Source organism: Coptis chinensis, chromosome 5, assembly GCF_015680905.1.
Source record: "Coptis chinensis isolate HL-2020 chromosome 5, ASM1568090v1, whole genome shotgun sequence".
NCBI classification, from domain to species: domain Eukaryota; kingdom Viridiplantae; phylum Streptophyta; class Magnoliopsida; order Ranunculales; family Ranunculaceae; genus Coptis; species Coptis chinensis.
Window position 1 is genome coordinate 77484909 of NC_141460.1, and position 19623 is coordinate 77504531.

The following is a 19623-nucleotide window of genomic DNA, read 5'->3' on the forward strand; positions in this document are numbered from 1 at the left end:
CAACTTTTGAGGGTTTTGACACCGCATTTTTGAGGGCCGGATTGAGGGTCTGAGGGTAAAATTATCACCCATAGTGTACACTCAAACGACCCGAAGGTTTCATTATGGCGAGACCGGTTGAATTGGTTGTTGGGCCTGCGCTTTGATGGCAAACTTGTAATATGGCAAAATTGTATTTTTTTTTTTTTTTGGGTTACCCAATCCAATTTGATGAGTGCCCAATTAAACTACCTTTAAGTTTTAATTGGCAGACCCAACCAAACTCTATATGCCAAGTTGCCAACCAATAATCTCTGCTATTTCTTAATCATGACTTTCAGTTGTGTGACTGTGTCTTAATTGTCTTCATCATTACCCTTGAAAAACATAAACACACACTTATGTGTTTCTTTATCTTCATATGTGAAGCTACCAACTTCCACACTTATAAATTTGCCAAGCACTAAGAGCAAGCAAGTACGATGGGGGGTTTTATACATAGCCTGTCAACGAGGTGCCACATCACTATTTTAGCACTTATCCCAGCCAGTCATTCCAATGCAAATTTTAATTTGGAAATTGGAAGTGCTAAAAGGATATGGATGACACAATTTCCGCAGTCCATTAGTATGCAAGTCATTCTAATGCAAATTTTAATTTGGAAATTGGAAATGCTAAAAGGATATGGAAGACACAATTTCTGCCGTCCATCCATTAGTATGCAAGTCATTCTAATGCAAATTTTAATTTGGAAATTGGAAGTGCTAAAAGGATATGGATGACACAATTTTTGCCGTCCATCCATTAGTATGCACACTTAAGTAGTACAAACGTCCATCACTTAAATTATAGAAGTTCTACAGAAGCCCTCAAATTTAGTTGGATTTATCAGACTAGCCAAATTTAGAGCTTGTACAACGGCCTCAATAGCAGGCCATATAGCACTCCCATTGGACTTTAAGCTGAAAAGTTAAGTGCATCTCCAAATCTTAACTCCAAAAGCCCAATACCTAAACCCAGACACTCGGCCCAAACAATTTGGGCTTTTCAAAGAAATGAAGCCCAACAACAGGGTTTAAGGGCTTTCATCTTCATCAATGGAAGAAGGGTTTTAGAGCTCACTCCTCATTTCTCTTCCAATGGCAATCTCTCTCCTCCTCCTCCGCAATTTCCCATTCCTCAAATACCCATTTCATCTCCCTTCTAGAACTTTCCATTTCTCAAACACCATCTTCTCAAAACCCTTCACAACTTCTCAACTTCTCCCAACACAAACACCAAATATTTCCAACTCGAAAAAAACAAGTCTTTCAGATAGAATGAGCTTTGTTTTCGAACAAATGGACGTACTTGGTAAAGAAAGAAGTAATAACGACGATGCATTGCAGAGAATTAGAGCTTGGAAAGAAACTAAAAAGAAGAGAAATGAAAATGAGTGTGAGAAATTAGAAGAAGAAAAGGGTGTTAAGAAAAATCAAAGTCTGTTTAAGAAAGAAGTTGAATTAGTTCACCCATGGCCAGAATGGGTTGAATTGATGGAGAGATTAGTGCAGCAGACTTATTTTGATCATAGGAGAAGAGATGAGGATAAGATTGTTAAGGATTTGGATATTGATGTTACGGATTTTCCTTTCGAGGAAGGGTATGATATTAGTCGTGATTGGACTGCTGTTCGAACTGCGGTGCTTAATTTCGGTCGAGATAGGTTTGATATCTTGAGGTATATTTCTAGTATTTTGTTTTGTTTTTATGTGGTTTAATAAGTTTGGGGTGTTTTAGTTTTAGCTGTAACTGAAGAATTGTTATTAGGACCAGCTCAAACCCAGGTTTACTAAGAGTAACTGAAATAATGCTCATATTAATAGAACTATATAAGTATGCTTATCAAGGGTTAAAACAACAATTGAAATAAGTCTCTTAGCAATGCATGTTATGTTGTCATGGATTTCTGGTTTTATGCTTTCTTATAACTTGTGTTCATTTTGCATATATTGTTGTTTTTGGTTAAAGTCATTCTACTTTTCTACCTATGTTAAGTTGGGAATAGCTTTCAGGTCGTTATCGAGGCAGGACATACAGATTTTGGTCGGTCATGGATGCCCAAGTACGGACAAGAAAGTAGTTTTTTCTGGAAAGATGTTGAGAAAACATGTCCACCTCGATGAAGGAGATGTATGTATTTAACACTTTGCTTTTGAACTTATTGGCAGCTATTATGTTAGTTTTCTTTCTTTTGACCCTGTTGCTAATATATTGTTTTACCTATATAAAAAATGAAATATAGCTGCCCTTCTATACCAGTGTTTGTGAGACTTGAAATGGGTATGGACCTTAAAATTTGGCCAAACATAGAATCTTGAATTCATACTACACAAGAATAGAGGGTGAGAGTGGGGATAGAGAAGCAACTGTTTTTCTTTTTCTTTTCCTATTCTTGCTAGTTGAAAAACTATTTACTGGGCATGTGATGAGTTCATGAAAGCCAAGATATGGACACCATACAAGAAATCAGCTCATATTTACACTCTGCTTAGTCTTTATGTTGTTATTTTTATTTTATTTTATTTCTTTTTCTTTTTCTTTTTTGTTGCAAAGCACGTTGGGACGAGGCTCCCCCGACTAGGATCTCTAATCTAAAGGGAACCACGTAGTATAGCACAACATTCCTGAGGCTCCTGCTGACTGATGCATTAGTTTAGGATGGAAATAGTCCAGATCGTCTTTGCTTTTTGTGCTTGGTTTCTTTTAATGACCTCACCCAGTGGAGAAATCTTAAAGGCATTCTATGCTGTTAAGAGGCGGTGTTTGGTTTGACGGTTAAAATAGCCAAAATAGTGTGTAAGGTGTTACTTGTTCCTTGTAAGGTGTTATTTGTAGGCTATAGGGTATTTGAGCTATGGATAACCTTGGCTCTCTAGCTTCTGCCTATGAAGCACGGATACTTCTATATGGGTGAAGTATCCGTGTCCGATCGTGATCGACACGGATCGATATCGCCTCGGATAATGGTCGGATACGCAATTTGGAGTATCCGATTTTTAATTAATTTTTTTATTTTCCGATAACGGGGGATACACGGGGATACGTGGGGATACGCGGGGGATACGTGGCGGATATGCGGGAATAGTAATCTCACAAATTTTTTTTGGAACTTCAACAAAAAAAAAAAAGTGAAATAAAATCCAAGATAAGAAGAGATGCAAGAGAATAAAGATGAAGTGAATTAAGATGTAGAAAATGACTTAGTTGAAGTTGGACAACTTGATTGACAAATCCATTGTATTGTTTTGAACTTTTTTGTTGGCATTTGCTTGCAGTGTTATACACTTATACAAAGTTGCTGCTTAATGTGTTTGAATTGGTCATTTTATGAAGTAGAATTGCCATTTTAATTTGAATTTGGTGAAATATATATATATTATTCAAACGTATCCATGACGATCCGTATCCTATATTTTTGAAAAATGTCGTGTCCGCGTATCCATATCCGTGCTTCCTAGGCTTCTGCTATTAGGTGTTAGGCTACCTCTTGTAGTCAAGTCCAGCTCGAGGGATATAAATATGGGTGGGTCATGGGGCTTTGTGTAGGACAGTATGGGTGCGGTTTTATGAAAATGTAACCTTGGGGGCTTTGAGATACTAAACTTGCTAGTGATTAAGTGGATCTGGAAATGGTACCGTAGAACAATTATTTGTATTTGTGCCATTGAGAACAATGCACTGATTCAAGTAGTAGTATTCAAGTGCTTTATTTTAAAAAAATAAGCTTTGTGTTTACTTTTATCACAACTCATACAAGTTGCTGCAAGTCTATGATTAGAACTGTCTTGATAGAGTGAAACCTTAGGGGTTTTAAAATGAGCAAAATGGCTCAGGTCAGTTTTTTGGTACCATGAGTGGAAAGAATATTGCATTATTTCATTCATCTCAGATATGTGAGGGGTGCCTTCAGTGTTTTAAAAAACGCTAGGCGGTAGTCGGGCGGTGGGAGAGCGCCTAGCGCCTAGGCCTTCTAGGTAGTGCCTAGACGGGCTAGGCGCTAGGCGGTTTTTTTTCCTAATATATATAGCAATACACACCTATACTATAAGAAATTAAAAAAATCATTTACCATAATTCAAAAAATAAACACAAACAAAGATACTTATTACAAAAATGCGTAATAGTTGAAGAATATCGACTTCATATAAAAGCATACTCTTTGTTATAGTTACATATAATTTACATTAGACTTTAGTCTTTTAAACTCATTCAAATCAAGCCTACACGGGCCTTTAATTTTCGACATTTAATCATTCAAATTTTTTTTTTTTTGGACCACCTAGCCCGCTTTTTAATCGGGTCCGCCTAGATCCGCCTAGTCGGTCTACCGAATTTTTAAACAACTTGGGCTTAGGCGAATCGGTTGGGCACCGCCTAGCACCTAGAGACTGCCTAGACCGATTTTTAGAACAGTGGGTGCCTTGATAGATACTTTAAAACAGTGCTACAGACTTATGAGGAGTTGTCAATATTAAACGTGCATTTCCTCTTTGCCTTTTGTATGTAACAAATTTAGAGTTGGGATGGTTTTGGCTCCTACGAATGCAAATTTAGAGCCCTTGATGATTTTGGAATCTCGACTTCATTAGACCGCTCAACTAGTTGGTATCCAAGCCAAAGCCTGGGAATCTTAATAACAACTTTCAGATGTGAAACCTTTATTCAAGCCCCTTGTTAAGACTTAACGTAATCCCTCTTCGCGCATTATGAGTCAAGCTATTGACTATATATATCCAGGTGCACGCACTAGAGCATGCATGTGAAGTTATGTACACTAAATGATTGCAACTAAACTTGCAAGCAAGAAGCTAAATGACAATGTGTTGATGCAAATGATGCAAGAGTAGGGTGTAACATATCCTTGGGGCATCTACGGCTACTACAGTCTTTGCATACTTCTGGTCTTGAGCCTATGTGTGAATATTATGGGAATTCTAGATGTCTGTGTAGGTCTGTAAAGTGGTTTTGACTTGTCGAAAATCGAAATGCAGCAAGAATGTGTGTGTGTGTGTGTGTGTGTATATATATATTTTTTTTTACGATTTGTTAGTTTCTTTTCTTTTCGATATGGTTTTTACTTTTTTTCTAGGTTACATGGACACGCCATATTTTGAAAAAAATCTGTGTTGGATACGTATTCACGTGTCCGTGTCTGTATCCGTGTCGGACACACACGGACACATATTGTATTTAATTTACCTCGAATTTCTGATTTACCATCTAATTTAATAAATTTATAATTATTAAAAAAATAATTAATTATTCCTATCCGTGTCCCCGTGTCGATCTTCAACTGCTCGCCGTATCCGACACCCCGTATCCGTGTCGGACACCGACACGCGTGCCCGTGTCAATGTAACCTAGCTTTTTTTTAAAATTGAATTATGTTACTGTTTAATCAAGTAGCCCTATATCTTTTTTAACATATCAAGGGATTACTCCCCTTGGTGTCGGGGATCTGTTGGGCAGAAGATAGTTTGCTTTTAAGTACTTTCAGAAAACTCTTATTTGCCAGGGCTATGACTAACTTCCATTCTGTTAGTATAGCTCTTTCCTATGGTCTTATTGAAATTTTAATCTTAAAGCATCCCTGCATGAGAACCAGGTGTTCTCAGTAGTGCACATTTACTCTCGCTATAGTGAAATATATTTAAGTTTCCATCTAAAATGAGTAACAAGAGGATTATATTGACTTCTTATTAATTTCCCAGTTATCGACTCGCAGGTCTGTAGTTCATGCAATTTGAGGAGCTCCTGTGAAAAAGCATATCTTCTGGCACGTAAAGAAGATGAAACCCGGACCCTCGATGTTATGCGTATCCTATTGGCATATGGGTTCGATCCTGTCGGTCGTTCGGTTGAAAACAAATCTCTCCTGAAATTGAAATCTGTGAAAACTGTAGTCCGTAAATTGCTTCATGAGGTTGTCAAGTTAAGTGCAGTTCCAATAGATCCAAATCTTCCACCTCCTGTAATCAGGAAGCCTCCACCAAAAGTAAAGCAACCACCTCCTACACCAAGGAAACGAGTAGGACGTGACGATGTTGAGATGAAAAAAGGGGATTGGCTCTGTCCTAAGTATGTATTATCAGTGTGCTTATGATTTGATCATTTCATATTTCTTATTCCTGCTATAAGAACGTGTTACACAAGATGCATGTGTATAATTTTTCGGTTTTACCCCAAGAATTTTTGGATCTGGAGGTCATAGCGATCCAGGCAAGGAGATTTTGCCTGGATCAACCTGGTTTGACTGTCTACGTACTGATTTTGTCGACCATCCTTACCATTTACACTATCATCATACTAGAAAATTGTTATATATCCATCCAATGTGTAATTTTGGTGCTTTTGATGTTTTCATTAAAGAAACTTTATAAAGATGATGTGTATTGGTTTCAGGTGTGACTTCATGAATTTCGCAAAGAACACTGTTTGCTTGCAATGCGATGCGAAACGTCCAAAGAGACAACTGCTTCCAGGGGAATGGGAGTGTCCTGAGTAGGTTTCTTCTCCACAATTCCACTACTTTTTTAAGTTTTTTTTTTTGATCTAGTATTGGATATGTGGCCTTTTGTTTCCTCACTTTGGATATAAGAGGACAAATTGGTCCAGTTTGATTGGTATATATATTGTCAATTACAGTGACTACTTACTAGACATTTTAGTTTTCATTTGCGTAGATACAATAGAAACCTCACCTGTTAAAATTCCTGTCAGAATATTTTTATTTGACTTTTTACTGTGTGAAATAGTAAATCTAAGTTTAGGACTGGCATGGCATTTTAATCTTGATGAACTTATGGTGCCATGGTAGTCCGAACTTTGGCTTGATTTTCTGTTTCTCATCGTGTTACCTCCTATGGTCGAATTTTCTTTTGCCCATTGATATGCAGTTAGAATATTTTGAAGTGACAATTCTGACACAGTTGTTATCATTTCTTTTCATTGGCAGGTGCAACTTCTTAAATTATAGGCGAAATATGGCATGTTTTCACTGTGATCACAAGCGGCCACCTGATGCATTCATGGAGAGCCAAATGCAGGAAAGGCATGTTGGTCCTAGGACAAAGTCGGAGAGGGTCACTGATGTGCCTGAGGGTTCTAATGCCTGGAATTTCGACTTTGACGACAATGAATCAGATGGTGCAGATGTTGCAGCTTTCGAGTATGCTGATTCTCCCAGAACCGCTGAAGATTCACCTATAGAGAACAATACTGAATTTGGAAATTCAAGGGGATTTGAAGATGATTCTGAGACCCGCAGAACACTGAGATCCAACGGAAAGGGCAGATATTCAGATCTTGATCAAAAGAAGTCTGGCACAGGATTTGATGACTTCGATGATGAAGAGGACGATGACATCGATAGTTATGAGCTAGAGACACCAAATAATAACTCAATGCACAAGGCTTCAAAGGATTTCTCGAGGGGAAGAAGGGTACTCCGAATCTGATGATTCTGATGAATCCGGTAATTTTTCGCATGCTCAAGGGAGGACTTATTCTTCCTCATGCAATAAGACATCTAGGCCAGTGCAGAGGAAAGAATTTTCAGGCTCTGAGGATGATTTGAATGATTTGGACTCGGATGAAGAACCTTCAGTTCATTCTGGTTGGAAATCTAGTCATGTTGGAGATTCAAGGAATGGAATCAGGGGTAGAGGTCGAAGTGGTTCATACAAGGGAAAAAAATTTGGTTCAGACCGTGAACTTGACTTTGGTTCTGATTCAGATGGTGATATAGATCGTGGTATTGGATCTAACCATAGTAAAAGCAACAAACTGAGTTCAAATAAAAGAGGTTTTCGTAGAGGAGGAGATTCTGGTTCTGAGGATGGGCTTGCATTTGGTTCAGAATCTGATGATGATACTCTACATTCCAGTAGAAATAAGTTTAGAGGAAACGGGGCAGGCCCTAGTAGAGGGAGGAACAGTTTCAGGAGTCATGGTCAGTTTGAGTCAGCACGAAACGAAGAATTCAGACCAAATGTTAGGATGAGTGACAGAGGGAACTCCTTCGGTAATAATCATGGGAGAACTTTTCGAGGTTCTCAACGTAACAATAGAGAATCTAGTGGAGATGGATATGGTGGGAGAAGGAATTCATATGGTAATACTGATTTTGGAAGACCATCTCCGGGTTCCTACAGAAACAACAGAGAATCTAATGGAGATGGCTATGGCTATGGTGGGAGACGCCCAAATGACAGGGATAATATGCAGAATTCAGGCAGAGATAGACGAGGGGGAGGACTTGGGTGGGATAATATGCAGGATTCAGGTAGAGGTAGAAGAGGGGAAGGAATTGGATATCAGAAGAATAGGGGATCTAATGGATTCAATGATCGGTCAGAAATGAGAAGAGATTTTAGTGATGATAGACCAAGGAGGCGCATAATCGAGAGATGAAAAGGTGCCTTTAGCCGACCGAAACTCAGATTTTCAAACGAGTGCAAAATTAAAGCTTATATAAAATTGGATACTCCCAATACATTGAAACTCAGGGCCCATGGATGTTTAGACATAAAATTCAACCAACTTAGTTGAAGTTGACAGGATCTTGCGGGATCTCAGATGAGTTTATAAAGGATCAAATCAAACAGCAGAAGTTACTGAGTTCCAGTTGGAGTCCTTGATAATGGCAGTCCACAATAAAAGCATTCTTCTCCAAATCAATTTGTATTTCTCGTCATTCTTGAAGAGGTTGTTGGTTCAGGAAGACTAGTCTTTTGGTGGATAATATCAAGTGCAAGATCCACCGGGTTATATGGTAAAATTTAATAACACCAGTATTGTTATCTTTTCATGTAAATCTACTTTTAAGTGGAAGTTCACATCTCGATTTTCTTCCATGTAATTTATTTTTCTTTTTTCTTCTATTTTTGGAAAGACAAGAAATTCATTGATAAGTAATGTGATACATTTTTGTATGTTCTGGTTTGGGTGATCCTGTAACTGATGTTGCTAAAATATAAATACTTTTTATGTATGAAACATAAAATAAATATAATAGAGCAATGAGAATATGAGATAGAGTATCACATTGCAGCCTGACAGATTACAGAGAGTTAAAATGGAGCTTTTACATTTTCCCACCAACCACATGTTGTTCTCAAATCTGAGAACACTCAATCTCACATCACTAGAAGCCCAACCCCAAGTCCATGTGGGTGGAGCGCAGTGCTCGATTAATTACCTTGGATCCAGAGAAATGGGAAACGATGGATGATCAATATCATTACATTTTCAAGATTTAACAGTGTACACTGTTATAGATCCGAGAATTAGAGTTTAGAATTCTTCTATTATATGCTGAATATATGGCTGGTCATCGAGTCGAGCTATTCGTGAGTAATTTGAGCTCGGCTCGTCAAAGGCTGGTCATCGAGTCGAGCTATTCGTGAGTAATTTGAGCTCGGCTCGTCAAAGGCTCGACTCAAACTTGCTCATTCAATAATATGAATCGAGTTTGAGCACATTTTAAAACTCGAGCTTGAACTCGAGACGCTCGCGAGCTACTCGCAGTTTGCACTTTACATAGTTATGTTAATGCTTATTTGGGATAATTATTTATATTAGTGTGTTGGATTATAATTACTCGACACATATTGATTGTATTTATAATGTGCATACCTTTAAATAGTTGTTTGATAGTGGTTATTGTGGTATTAGTGAATTGTAGTTGCATTTTAGTATTTTATTAGATGAGTTTAACAAGTTATTTTGGTCTTATTTGGAGTCTATTTGTGCTCAATTATTTCTAGTTTGTGTTGAAGTTGAGCTTATACATAATACAAGTCAAATCAAACTAGTTGTAGTCTAGAAGAATAGGAATCTAGACTCATTGAGCTACTCGAATACTCGATGAGTCGAGCTCGAAAGTCTGAAATAAAGCTCGAACAAAATTTGAGCTTGACTCGAGAGAGATACATGAGCCGAACTTGAGCACCCTAGTACTCGACACGAGTAGCTCGATGACCAGCCCTAGTTGAATATGCCTCTTTTCATTATACTGTTAATGTTAGTGTATTCGGAACAGTAGTAATTTTCTTTTTCTGGAAAAGATGAGTTCTATTGGCTCTTCAGGCCATAGTACAAAATATCCCGATATATCTAATATTTGGAGATATCTATCTAGATTTCGAAAAAAAAATATATAAATATCACGATATGTTTAGAGATATATACGACTATAAATATCGGTGATATTTTAACGATATTTATGATATTTGTGATATTTGGGAATATTTTGCGATATTTGACAATATTTTGTATATATAACAATTTTATTTAATATTTATCATTATATTTCAAATAAATATAAATAATGTATCATGATATATAAAGAAATATCTACAATATCTACGATATTTTAGATATATCCACGATATTTGCATGTGAGACAATGTCAAATATCTCCAAAGAAGGGGATGTATCCACTATACATATCCAGAAATTGTATATCGATAAATAGCTATATTCTTATATTTTGTACTATGCTTCAGGGCTCAGGCTACATCAAAATCCTGCTAGTTATGTTCACACACTTAATAGTTAATACACGACTCTAATAGAACATTTGCTTAGTTGTCTACTTGAAGGTCTAAGGTATGATTCAGAGAAAAGATTTGGTATCAAAACAGTGAACCTGAGAATAGATACATTCATAACTTTTTTACTATACACTCTTATAGATACTTGTAAGTGGTCAAGAAAGGGAGTGGCGCCTTCGCTTCTGAAAGAGGAATCGATGTTCTGAATTAGGGTTTGCACCAATTGGCCTGACGTTATTTATCCGAAATAGGTCATTGAGCTTGCTTAGTTTTCTGCTCAAAGATTTGAGAATCTTGTTCGCAGGGTTTGACCTAACAAGATCCTGCTTCATAGAGACATGATCCTTCTCTAGGTCAGTCAACCTCATTCTCATTCTTGCAACTTCGAGCTTCAGCTCTCGGTTCTCTCTTCTCACTGAAGCATAGTTATCTCTTGGGGAGATGGCTCCACTGCCTGCACCGCTGCTTGAACGTTGTGGGAATTGGCTGTTCATTGAACCAAAGAATAACTGATTGTGACCTCCATTCATTGCATTCCTAAGCCTGATTTGCTCAAAATACAGCACTTGAACAGCCATCTGCACAGGTAACCTTTCATTTTGAGCTGCATGGCTGCAGGCCTCCTGTGATAGCTTCTGACAGTCAATAGTTTTGCATAATCGGTAGCGTTCAGAATCCTTGATATTTGGATGAACCTACATTGAGATAAGTGATAAGTGTATACACTTGCATATTAATGCTTAAAGCCAAAACTACTGTTTTCCTTGAAAGTTAGATTTTACCTTCAGGAAAATATCTACTGCTCTGTATAACCCATCACTTATGATGCGTGCATGGTCTGGAAGTAGTTCTGCTAGAGCAATGAACTTGGATGGTATTAAATTTGAATCTAGAGCAATTTCTGCTAGATAGTTGTCCAGTAGCTTTGAAACCTTAAGAATGGAGCTTTGCTTAGGAGAACCAGGGCTGTCAAAATCATAACTCAATTCAACTTCGTCTTTCAAGTTGTTCTCTTCATTGTCATCCTCATCCACATTTAAGAATATGGAGAAGGTCTTAACTATGGTATCAGTTTCATACAGCGGCTGGTGATTTTTACTCTGTGAGTTTGTGGGGATGAGGATGTCTTCCAGAATCGCCTGGTCCAATTGCAGGCCCATCCTCCTCTCTAAGTCAGACCTGCAAGTGGCTGATGCTGAACTGCTTATTGCCTGTCTTCAGCAAACTTGATAGAAATGCCATTGGTACTGTACTCTTTCTAGATTGAGTTGGAAGGAGACTGACAATTACTTCAACAGTTACTCTCTGTTTCTTCTAGGCATTCCACATCCAAGATGTTTTCTTTGACTAGTTGAGGGTCTCTGACAAGAAGACCTTGAAGGGAGTTTTGTGCGTAATTTATCAAGATCCTGCTGATCAAGTCCTGTTTCAGACCCTTCGATTTCAGTGCTGATACAACACGCTGGAAGAAATCCAGGTTAAGCACTGTGAGTGCCTTTCCCCACCAGTCCGTCGGGGTTTCAGTTTCTATGCTCGTTATAGGTTTGGCTTGGAAAGTGTTTCCAAGTTTAGATAAACCGGATGTAAGCTGTTCCTTACAGGCGTTAGATGCAATTCCGTTTATAATCCTGTTAACCAAGTTGATTTCCTCTGCTACAGGTAAGAGGCTTTTGCAGCAGTGTAGAACAGCTATTGAGTTTGAGATATTCTGGAGCACCATCTCTTTAAGATATATCTCTGTCCTGATTTCCAAGTTTTTCTCAGCAAACTCTTCAGTCAATTGCAGGTAATGAGCTGCACACCGTAGCATGGCAACATTTGGTAGTGTTATTTCTATGTTTATTCCGTAACAGAACTTTGCAGCTAGCTCAAAAGCCTCAGGTCCTCCTGGAACTGCTGGGAGATTTATCCGTGGAACTTTTGAATCCTTTGTTTCTGATACTAATTTTCGAATCCTCCCGCTCCTAGAAACCAGAGGGAACTGCAAAAGAGGGTAATTTATGAATCAAGCATCTGTTGCATCCTCTTCTCTTCTCTTCCTTTTTCCTTTTTGGACTAGAAAACCCCTTTTTTTTGCCCGAGTAAAACTGATAACTACCAACCCAGCTCTATTTCTTCAAACCGCATTGAGTTGGTATCACTTGGATTTGGTGTCAAATAACTGGAAGAAAGGAAAAAAATGAATGTGACCCTACTCTGCTTACCTTGTGAAGTAAGAAGCTGGTTGGTCCAACTTCAACAGTTAGATCACTAGATACATCAGAAATAGGCCTGCGAGGACAAGAATAACTCATTTAAGTGCTTGAGGAATAATTGGATTTGGTGAGTAAATGTGCTAGAATAAGTTTTAGAGCTATAAATGACTAGGAGTAGTACCCTCACGAACATCCATTATTTATTTATTTATAATAATAATAATAATAATTTTATTATTCTTTTTTGGAAAGTAGGGGTGGTTCAATCTGAGTGGTGGCTATGCAGAAACGTTTGTGGCGTATTAGGTGAAAGCTTGATCTCATCTTCTGTATACCTTCGATTTTGAAGTGCTTCCTTCTGACATGAGTGTACCTTTCATTTTTAAGTGCCTGTGCAAAATTTATTACATCAGACCACATTGCTCTATTTTTATGTGATGGAGGGAGACTGGCGGACTCAATGGTGAAAAGCTGAAGTCTGTTAAATTGGGAACGGCTGGACTAGAGCAACAAGAGGAAAGAATGAACCACATGGCGTCCACTTGTGGGAAATGAATCTGATGGTCTATTTAGGAATTATTAGTACCTTGATGTGGTACAAGACCTTGCCATTTTGTACAGCTCTCAGAACTATTTTGAAAGCTTCTACTACACATTGTTTATGAGCAGAGGACTAATTCACTTTTGCATATTGTGCAGGATAAGGATTTCATGAATCTGGGTCTGGACTCATGCCATTTGACTGTTTATTAGAAGCTCAAGGCCATGTTTAATGGGTTGTTTTCGTCAAGGGGTAAAGATATACACAATAGAATTGTAAGATGCTAGATCGTCTGCCTGTTTCTTCATTTACCTGAAGAGCATAGTATGAAATAAGCTGATGATGGAAGGAGTAATCTCTCAACACCTATGATCAGATTGAGCATGTATTATGAAATATAAGCTGATGACTTCTCTATCGAATTTTGTTACACATGCTATCTGGGTGCAGTCCTAAATTGTTTGTCAGACTCAGTTATTGTTTACTCGAATGTCCCTGCAATTTGAAGATGTTTTAGTATGAAATATCTCTGTTCATTAGTTTTGTAAACACGGTAGTGATGCAAGTTTTTTCCACGCTCTGTAATACTTGATTTTATTAAAAAAAGGGAAATAGAAAAAAATTACTTGAGAATTGTTTAATCTATATTGGATTATTCGTTGCATTAGTCTTCTCCAGAGCTGACAACTCATTTTATACAATCTTTACGGGAGATACTTCACAAACTCTTAATCCTATTTTCCAAGTCTCTTTACTAGACGAACTTCTTGTATAGACGTCCAAAAGTTTGCAACTTACACCCTTAATCCAAAGCCTTTTTGCTTTCCAAGAATTAAACGAGTAGGAAACGGGTCAGTTTAGTTTTACTTGGCATGGATAGTTTTCGATGGGTTTCCCTTCCTAGATTAATGTAGCGAATCTGGACACCAAACTAGCTGGTAATCCTGGTATAAGCTCTTAAAAGCAAACACATAATAATTGAAAAAATAAAAATAAAAGAGCACTGTGAGTCTGTGTGACGCCAAAACTCCAGCCTCTAGCATATTATGGTGGAAACCTTTTAGTCCTTACTACTAATATTTGGTAGAAAAGAAGAGAACCGGAAGAATACCATTCAGTTGCATGCCTAGTGCTCAAACTAGGACGAAATGTCCTCTTCCCAGAGATACTTGGCTTCAGTTCACCTACTGTAGTGACACCCATCTATATGTAACCCAACTATTCAACTCCAAATGTCTGAGCCACCAAGACACAAACAATCAACACTCTACTCAGTGTCTCAGTACTGAAGTGGTACAGAAGAGCAAGTTGGTATGTTCTTAAGGGGGAAGAGTCTCTCTCTGTCTGTTTCTCTCCTGAGCAAAGAATGTTTGAAGTGAGATGAAAGTTACATGAACACATGCAGGATTAAAGGAGTGAGAAAGTGTTAGTGATATGCTTTAAAGGTTTTAAATCTGCTTAATCTAAGGTCAGGAAAATATAGCTCTCTTCTTTGTACTTTTCGGTGAAGTTAAAAGATGTTCTTCAATTTGATTTGTTTGGCTTGCTGGATTCCTGAAAGGTTGCAGTGTCTTGAGGGGTTGTAATTATGGCTAATGAAAGCTACCCACACAAAGATTCTTTAAACAAATCTAAATTAAGTTTAAAGTTTTACTAAAGTAGCAACCAAGAGGAGAGGATGACCTGGATGACATAATGGAATCGAAAGCAAAAGATAAGCCTAATAAAGTTAGCTTTGCACACTTAAGTCGTAATTAGTGTGACAAACTTTTGAGCATAGGTTAATGAGTTGATATGTTATTTTTGATGTGGTAATTAAATATATAGTCAGAGTGATACTTGCTCTTTGATTTATACCAGTGGCTAGGATTGATCTATTTGTAGTTTCATGTTAAGGGGGTGTCACATTATGTGTGTGTCATGTGAATCCTAAATTTGGGAGGTTTGCTTCATTGATTGATTTAAAACTACTGGGCGAGAGGGAAGGGACAGAAATAGGAAAACATATGATTTTTTTTGATTACATGTTTTGAATCATTAGAGCACCTGAGTGCCTGAGTAAAGCTTGTAGGTTCCATTATGATGTACAAAACATGAGACCCTACTCTGCTTTTAAATTTCTAATATATTGAAAGATGTTCATTTCTGCAAACAAGTAACCGAGTCTGTAATGTGGGCACTGGAGCAGCAAGTCTCTAAAGGAGGTTGCTCAAATGCTCAATATAGCAAAATGTACTCGGGGTACATCTTCTACATTATGAATTTGGTTTTCGTATAGTTCACTGTCATTAAAAATGGTTTTACTACTGTAGTACTGTAGTAGTCGCATGCTAGTGTTTTGTAGTTTAGACTTTAGAGTAGTAATTATTTGATCTAGGGAGCAAATTACGCCATTTCCATTGGTATAATCTTTTAATGACTGGTTGATTACCTTTTTTGTTCAGCATCAGTAATAGTATCACCTTATGTTTTACTTTTGGGGTTTTTTAAAATTTCAATTTTTGCAAACATAAAGTTTGATGTTGATTAGACAAGGAATCAGTCCCATACGAAGCGTTCCTTTTTTCCCGATAAGAATCCCATAGGATGCTCGCAACCATACTGAGCTGTAATATAATGGATGAATAATGAAAGCCAGGAATGGTTAAGATCATGTAACTATTCACTTTAGTAGCCTTGATTATCCTCTTTCCTAACAATGTCCATTAGAAAGAACAGATGAAATGCGTGATAGTCTTTGTGATATGGATAAAAATGGGCATATATATAGCTTGATTCAAAAGTAATGTGCATGGCACATACATCTCAATCCATTTTCTTAAACGTTGTAAGAGTAAGATCTCACTTTCTAGTGTGGATTGCGCGTGGCTTTCAGTATGTCGTGTTGATGATCAACTTGAAGAACTAACTTAGCCAGTTATCAATACAAATTTAGGGACCACTCAAGACAGTAGGGCATTTGAGTTTGGCAAACAGTGACATGTTTCGGCCTTGAAGGGTACGTTTGAGCAGTATACAATGTGACCATGTGTGAGAAGGTATACAGTATAATGTTGCTGAAACCGACCCATTGCGGAGGCTACTGACCCACCCGTATTTCGCTAAGGGAACACCCCAGCGACATGTGGTCCTCCAAGATGGCTCGAATGCCTCGAACTTGAGACAGTTTGGTGCATTTTAACCAACTCCTGTATGAGTTATTGTGCACCAGACTTATAAGAACGAGGACCATCGGCAAAATTCGATATTTGTCTACATTGAGAGAATGACCTATGACCGAGACACTCCTCACCATTTCAATCAGTGGAGTGCAATCAAACCATACAACTAGATCTTTGGTACCACTGAATGATTGATCTCAATTTCTTGTGATCCGATCCATTTAATTTGTGTTGGAATTCTGAGTTACAATTCACCTGTATGTGAATGAAAACCCAAACTAATATATCTAGAGATGGAGAAACACATATATTAAAGGTCACTTCGGCTTTTTAAGAGGTCTTGCACGTGGACATTGACAAACATTTCAAACGCTTTGGAGGTGTTACGAAATATAGTACAAGTCTACAAGATACAACTTACAAGTATAATGCATTTCAAGACTAGCAATGCTGAGATAAGCTGGAATGACAAAACGCAGAGGTAGTCTGGGCCGTTCTATTTTCTAACACACGTGTTACTTTTGGGTTGGCAGGGTTGCATGTCTTTGTGGCAAGACTACACAACCTTTAAGAGGGGGCGTAATCAGTAATCACTCAGTTCACTAAACATTCTTCCATCGCTTAATTTCCAAGAGCTTATCTACTACCTCATGCCAAATATCCGGGACTATTATTTCTAATATTGTGCACCTTAAACAAGCAACAAAAGTACAAAACAGGCCTGTCTCTCAGGGTGTGCGAGAGGGGCGACTGCACACGACCCATATTTGTGAGGCCCCAAAAACACTCCTAACCACAACCGTTGTCCAATCAACTTGTGACGTGTAAATAAGTTCAAAATATCCTAAAACTTCTTTGTATATTTCTCTTTTTTTTCCCTATTTTCACTCCGCTGATTTATTCTACACTTGTTAAAAAAGTTTTGACTGTTATGAAATCCATGGGCTTATATGGATGCCCACCATTGATATGTGTTATCCTGATAATCCTCTATCTTGGTATTTATCCTGATAACCTTCTATCTTGATGTTTATCCTGATCATCCTCTATCTTACTGTTTATCATGTTAATCCCTTATCTTAGAAAGGAGGTTACCTAGTTGTATATAAAGGTAACCTCCTCCCATTTAGTTTAACCTCAAGAAATAAGAATTCTCTCTCTCTCTCTTTTATTGATTCAATCTACATGTTAAGTTAGTGTGGTGTTCTCTCCAAATCGATTTAATTTCTAACACGTTATCAGCACGATAGTTTCTAGATTTGGATTAAAGGTATGTGCACTATTTTGTCTACATTGGTATCATGAGCTAGAATGGTTAAAGATCGTATCTTGGTTGTTGAAGCATGATTATCATATCGAAAGTTATTTTTTATGATTGTTGATTCTGTCATAATCAAAAGGTTGTGAAATAAGTATCAACCGATAGTTTTTATTAGTTCCGACTCATATTTTTTTTTGTTTTGGTTCGGTATGATATAACATGAGCTTTCATCAAGTTTATGTAATTTGATGGGAGTCACGTTCCTAGTAAGAGTTAGTAAACATTGCAGTACCTCTATTTTGAATAGTTTGTGAAAAAAAGTAAAGCTTTTATTCCAATCTATACTGGAAGGGTGGTATATTAATATATGCGATATTATTTTCACTTGTTATCCTTTCCTATAAAACTCGAAAGACTGGAGGCTTTCTGTTATGAATGTGGACGCCTTGGCCATGAAAAAAACGCTTGTAGTGCAAAGGAAACTATTAGCTGGGCCAAGAATCTCACAAGCAAACGACGCTACACAAGCTGGCTCAAAGGTGGTGTCGCCAAGAAAACCCAAAAAGACACACCGGCAACTACGAGAAGACTGCCAAACAAGCCCTCACAACGTGATGCAGCAGATCATTCTATGGACGCACTCTTGCCAAATGGCAATGATTCCTTGCCAATCAAGGAAAACCAGAATCTTTCTGCGTCCCAAAATCACCTATCAACAGAGATGGAAAAGGGCCATTCTATTGTTATCTCACCACGTGATGCTGCTGCTTATCCTCTGAATGAACACTTGCCAAGTGGCACTGCTTCCTTGATAATCAAGGAAACTCAAAACACTGCTGTGTTACAAAATCAACTGTCCCACGAAAAGGGCAATTCTAGTGTTTCCTCCAGCCAGGCCTCTAAGGAACACTTGGTAGCAGTTTTATCCCATGCAGCCCCCAAGTTTGACAGCTTGAAAGTTGCTGACCCACAACAAGTTGCTAATCTGCCACATGGGGAGCAGGAAGAAAATCATAATCTAGAGGTTTATTCTCTGGCTCACCAGATTGATGCAATGCAAACCGATGAGGTAACCGAGGAGAGTATCATTGCTCCTGCCAAAAGCCAGCCCTTGTCCTGTCATGCCAATGGAACCCAAAAAGGTAAAAAACCGCTCATTTCCTCACCACATAACGTTAATAACCAAGTCTTTCAGACCAATACCATGCACATTAATCATTACCAATTTCTCAACCTCAACTTTTCTAAAGCCCATTTTTCACTCAACTTCCCTACAGACAAAAACCCAGACCACTACTTTACACCCTCGCAAGCCTCCTCCAGTTCCCAAGTCCAACCCTTTGATGTTCCCCATTCTAAGCCCTTAAAATTCTTTAAAAGAAGACACAGGACTATGTCTTCAGCTTCCACTAGTTCCACTACTACCTCCATTAGTTCTCTAACTTCTGCTTCCACTCCACCCACCCGTTTTCTTACTTCTCGCAAACACCCACGTGATGGCAAAGATTACAAAACTGTTCTTAAGTACTCTCCTCCGCCAAAAGAGGGAGACTATTTCTCCTCCTCGAAGATGCGGTTAGTTCAAAAAGTGGTTAGGGATTTCCCATGGTCTGTTTTTTTGGCCGGTGATTCCAGATGAGAGTGATGTTGATGAACCTTCTTATGGCAATGCCGATGATGCATGCAAAGAACTGGCTACTCCGAGCAATCTTGAACTGCAACTCCCCACCAATCACCGGTAACTAGTACACCCAATACTCACTTATCTGTTAGCTCAACTTTTTCCTCGATTATCACGCATACCTATCTCGTGAATCTCTTTTTTTTCGGACTCCGCTAACTACACTCAATGGCCACCTCCTTCTCTCACTTAAAGATAGCATCTTGG

The 19623-nt window shown here is 38.1% G+C and overlaps 1 protein-coding gene, 1 long non-coding RNA gene and 1 pseudogene across 3 annotated transcripts; 2 read left to right on the plus strand and 1 right to left on the minus strand.

Annotated features, from left to right (window-relative positions):
• The first annotated feature begins 1076 nt into the window (after positions 1-1076).
• Positions 1077-8954, plus strand: LOC147499030 (uncharacterized). The gene is given in 6 exon segments (XM_086560843.1): positions 1077-1699; positions 2034-2151; positions 5747-6099; positions 6424-6522; positions 6977-7451; positions 7453-8954. Coding segments are annotated over 6 exon segments (2607 nt in total). The 5' UTR covers positions 1077-1118; the 3' UTR covers positions 8434-8954.
• Positions 8955-10538: 1584 nt separating this feature from the next.
• Positions 10539-14893, minus strand: LOC147499031 (BTB/POZ domain-containing protein At1g03010-like; annotated as a pseudogene). The gene is made up of 4 exons (XR_015195671.1): positions 14425-14893; positions 12782-12848; positions 11360-12558; positions 10539-11272 (listed from the first exon to the last, which is right to left on the minus strand). The product of XR_015195671.1 is annotated as a BTB/POZ domain-containing protein At1g03010-like (transcript).
• On the plus strand, positions 11928-13531 carry LOC147499032 (uncharacterized). Its single transcript, XR_015195672.1, has 4 exons — positions 11928-12064; positions 12237-12363; positions 13216-13367; positions 13472-13531. It is a non-coding gene; the product is annotated as an uncharacterized LOC147499032 (long non-coding RNA).
• Positions 14894-19623: the final 4730 nt, after the last annotated feature.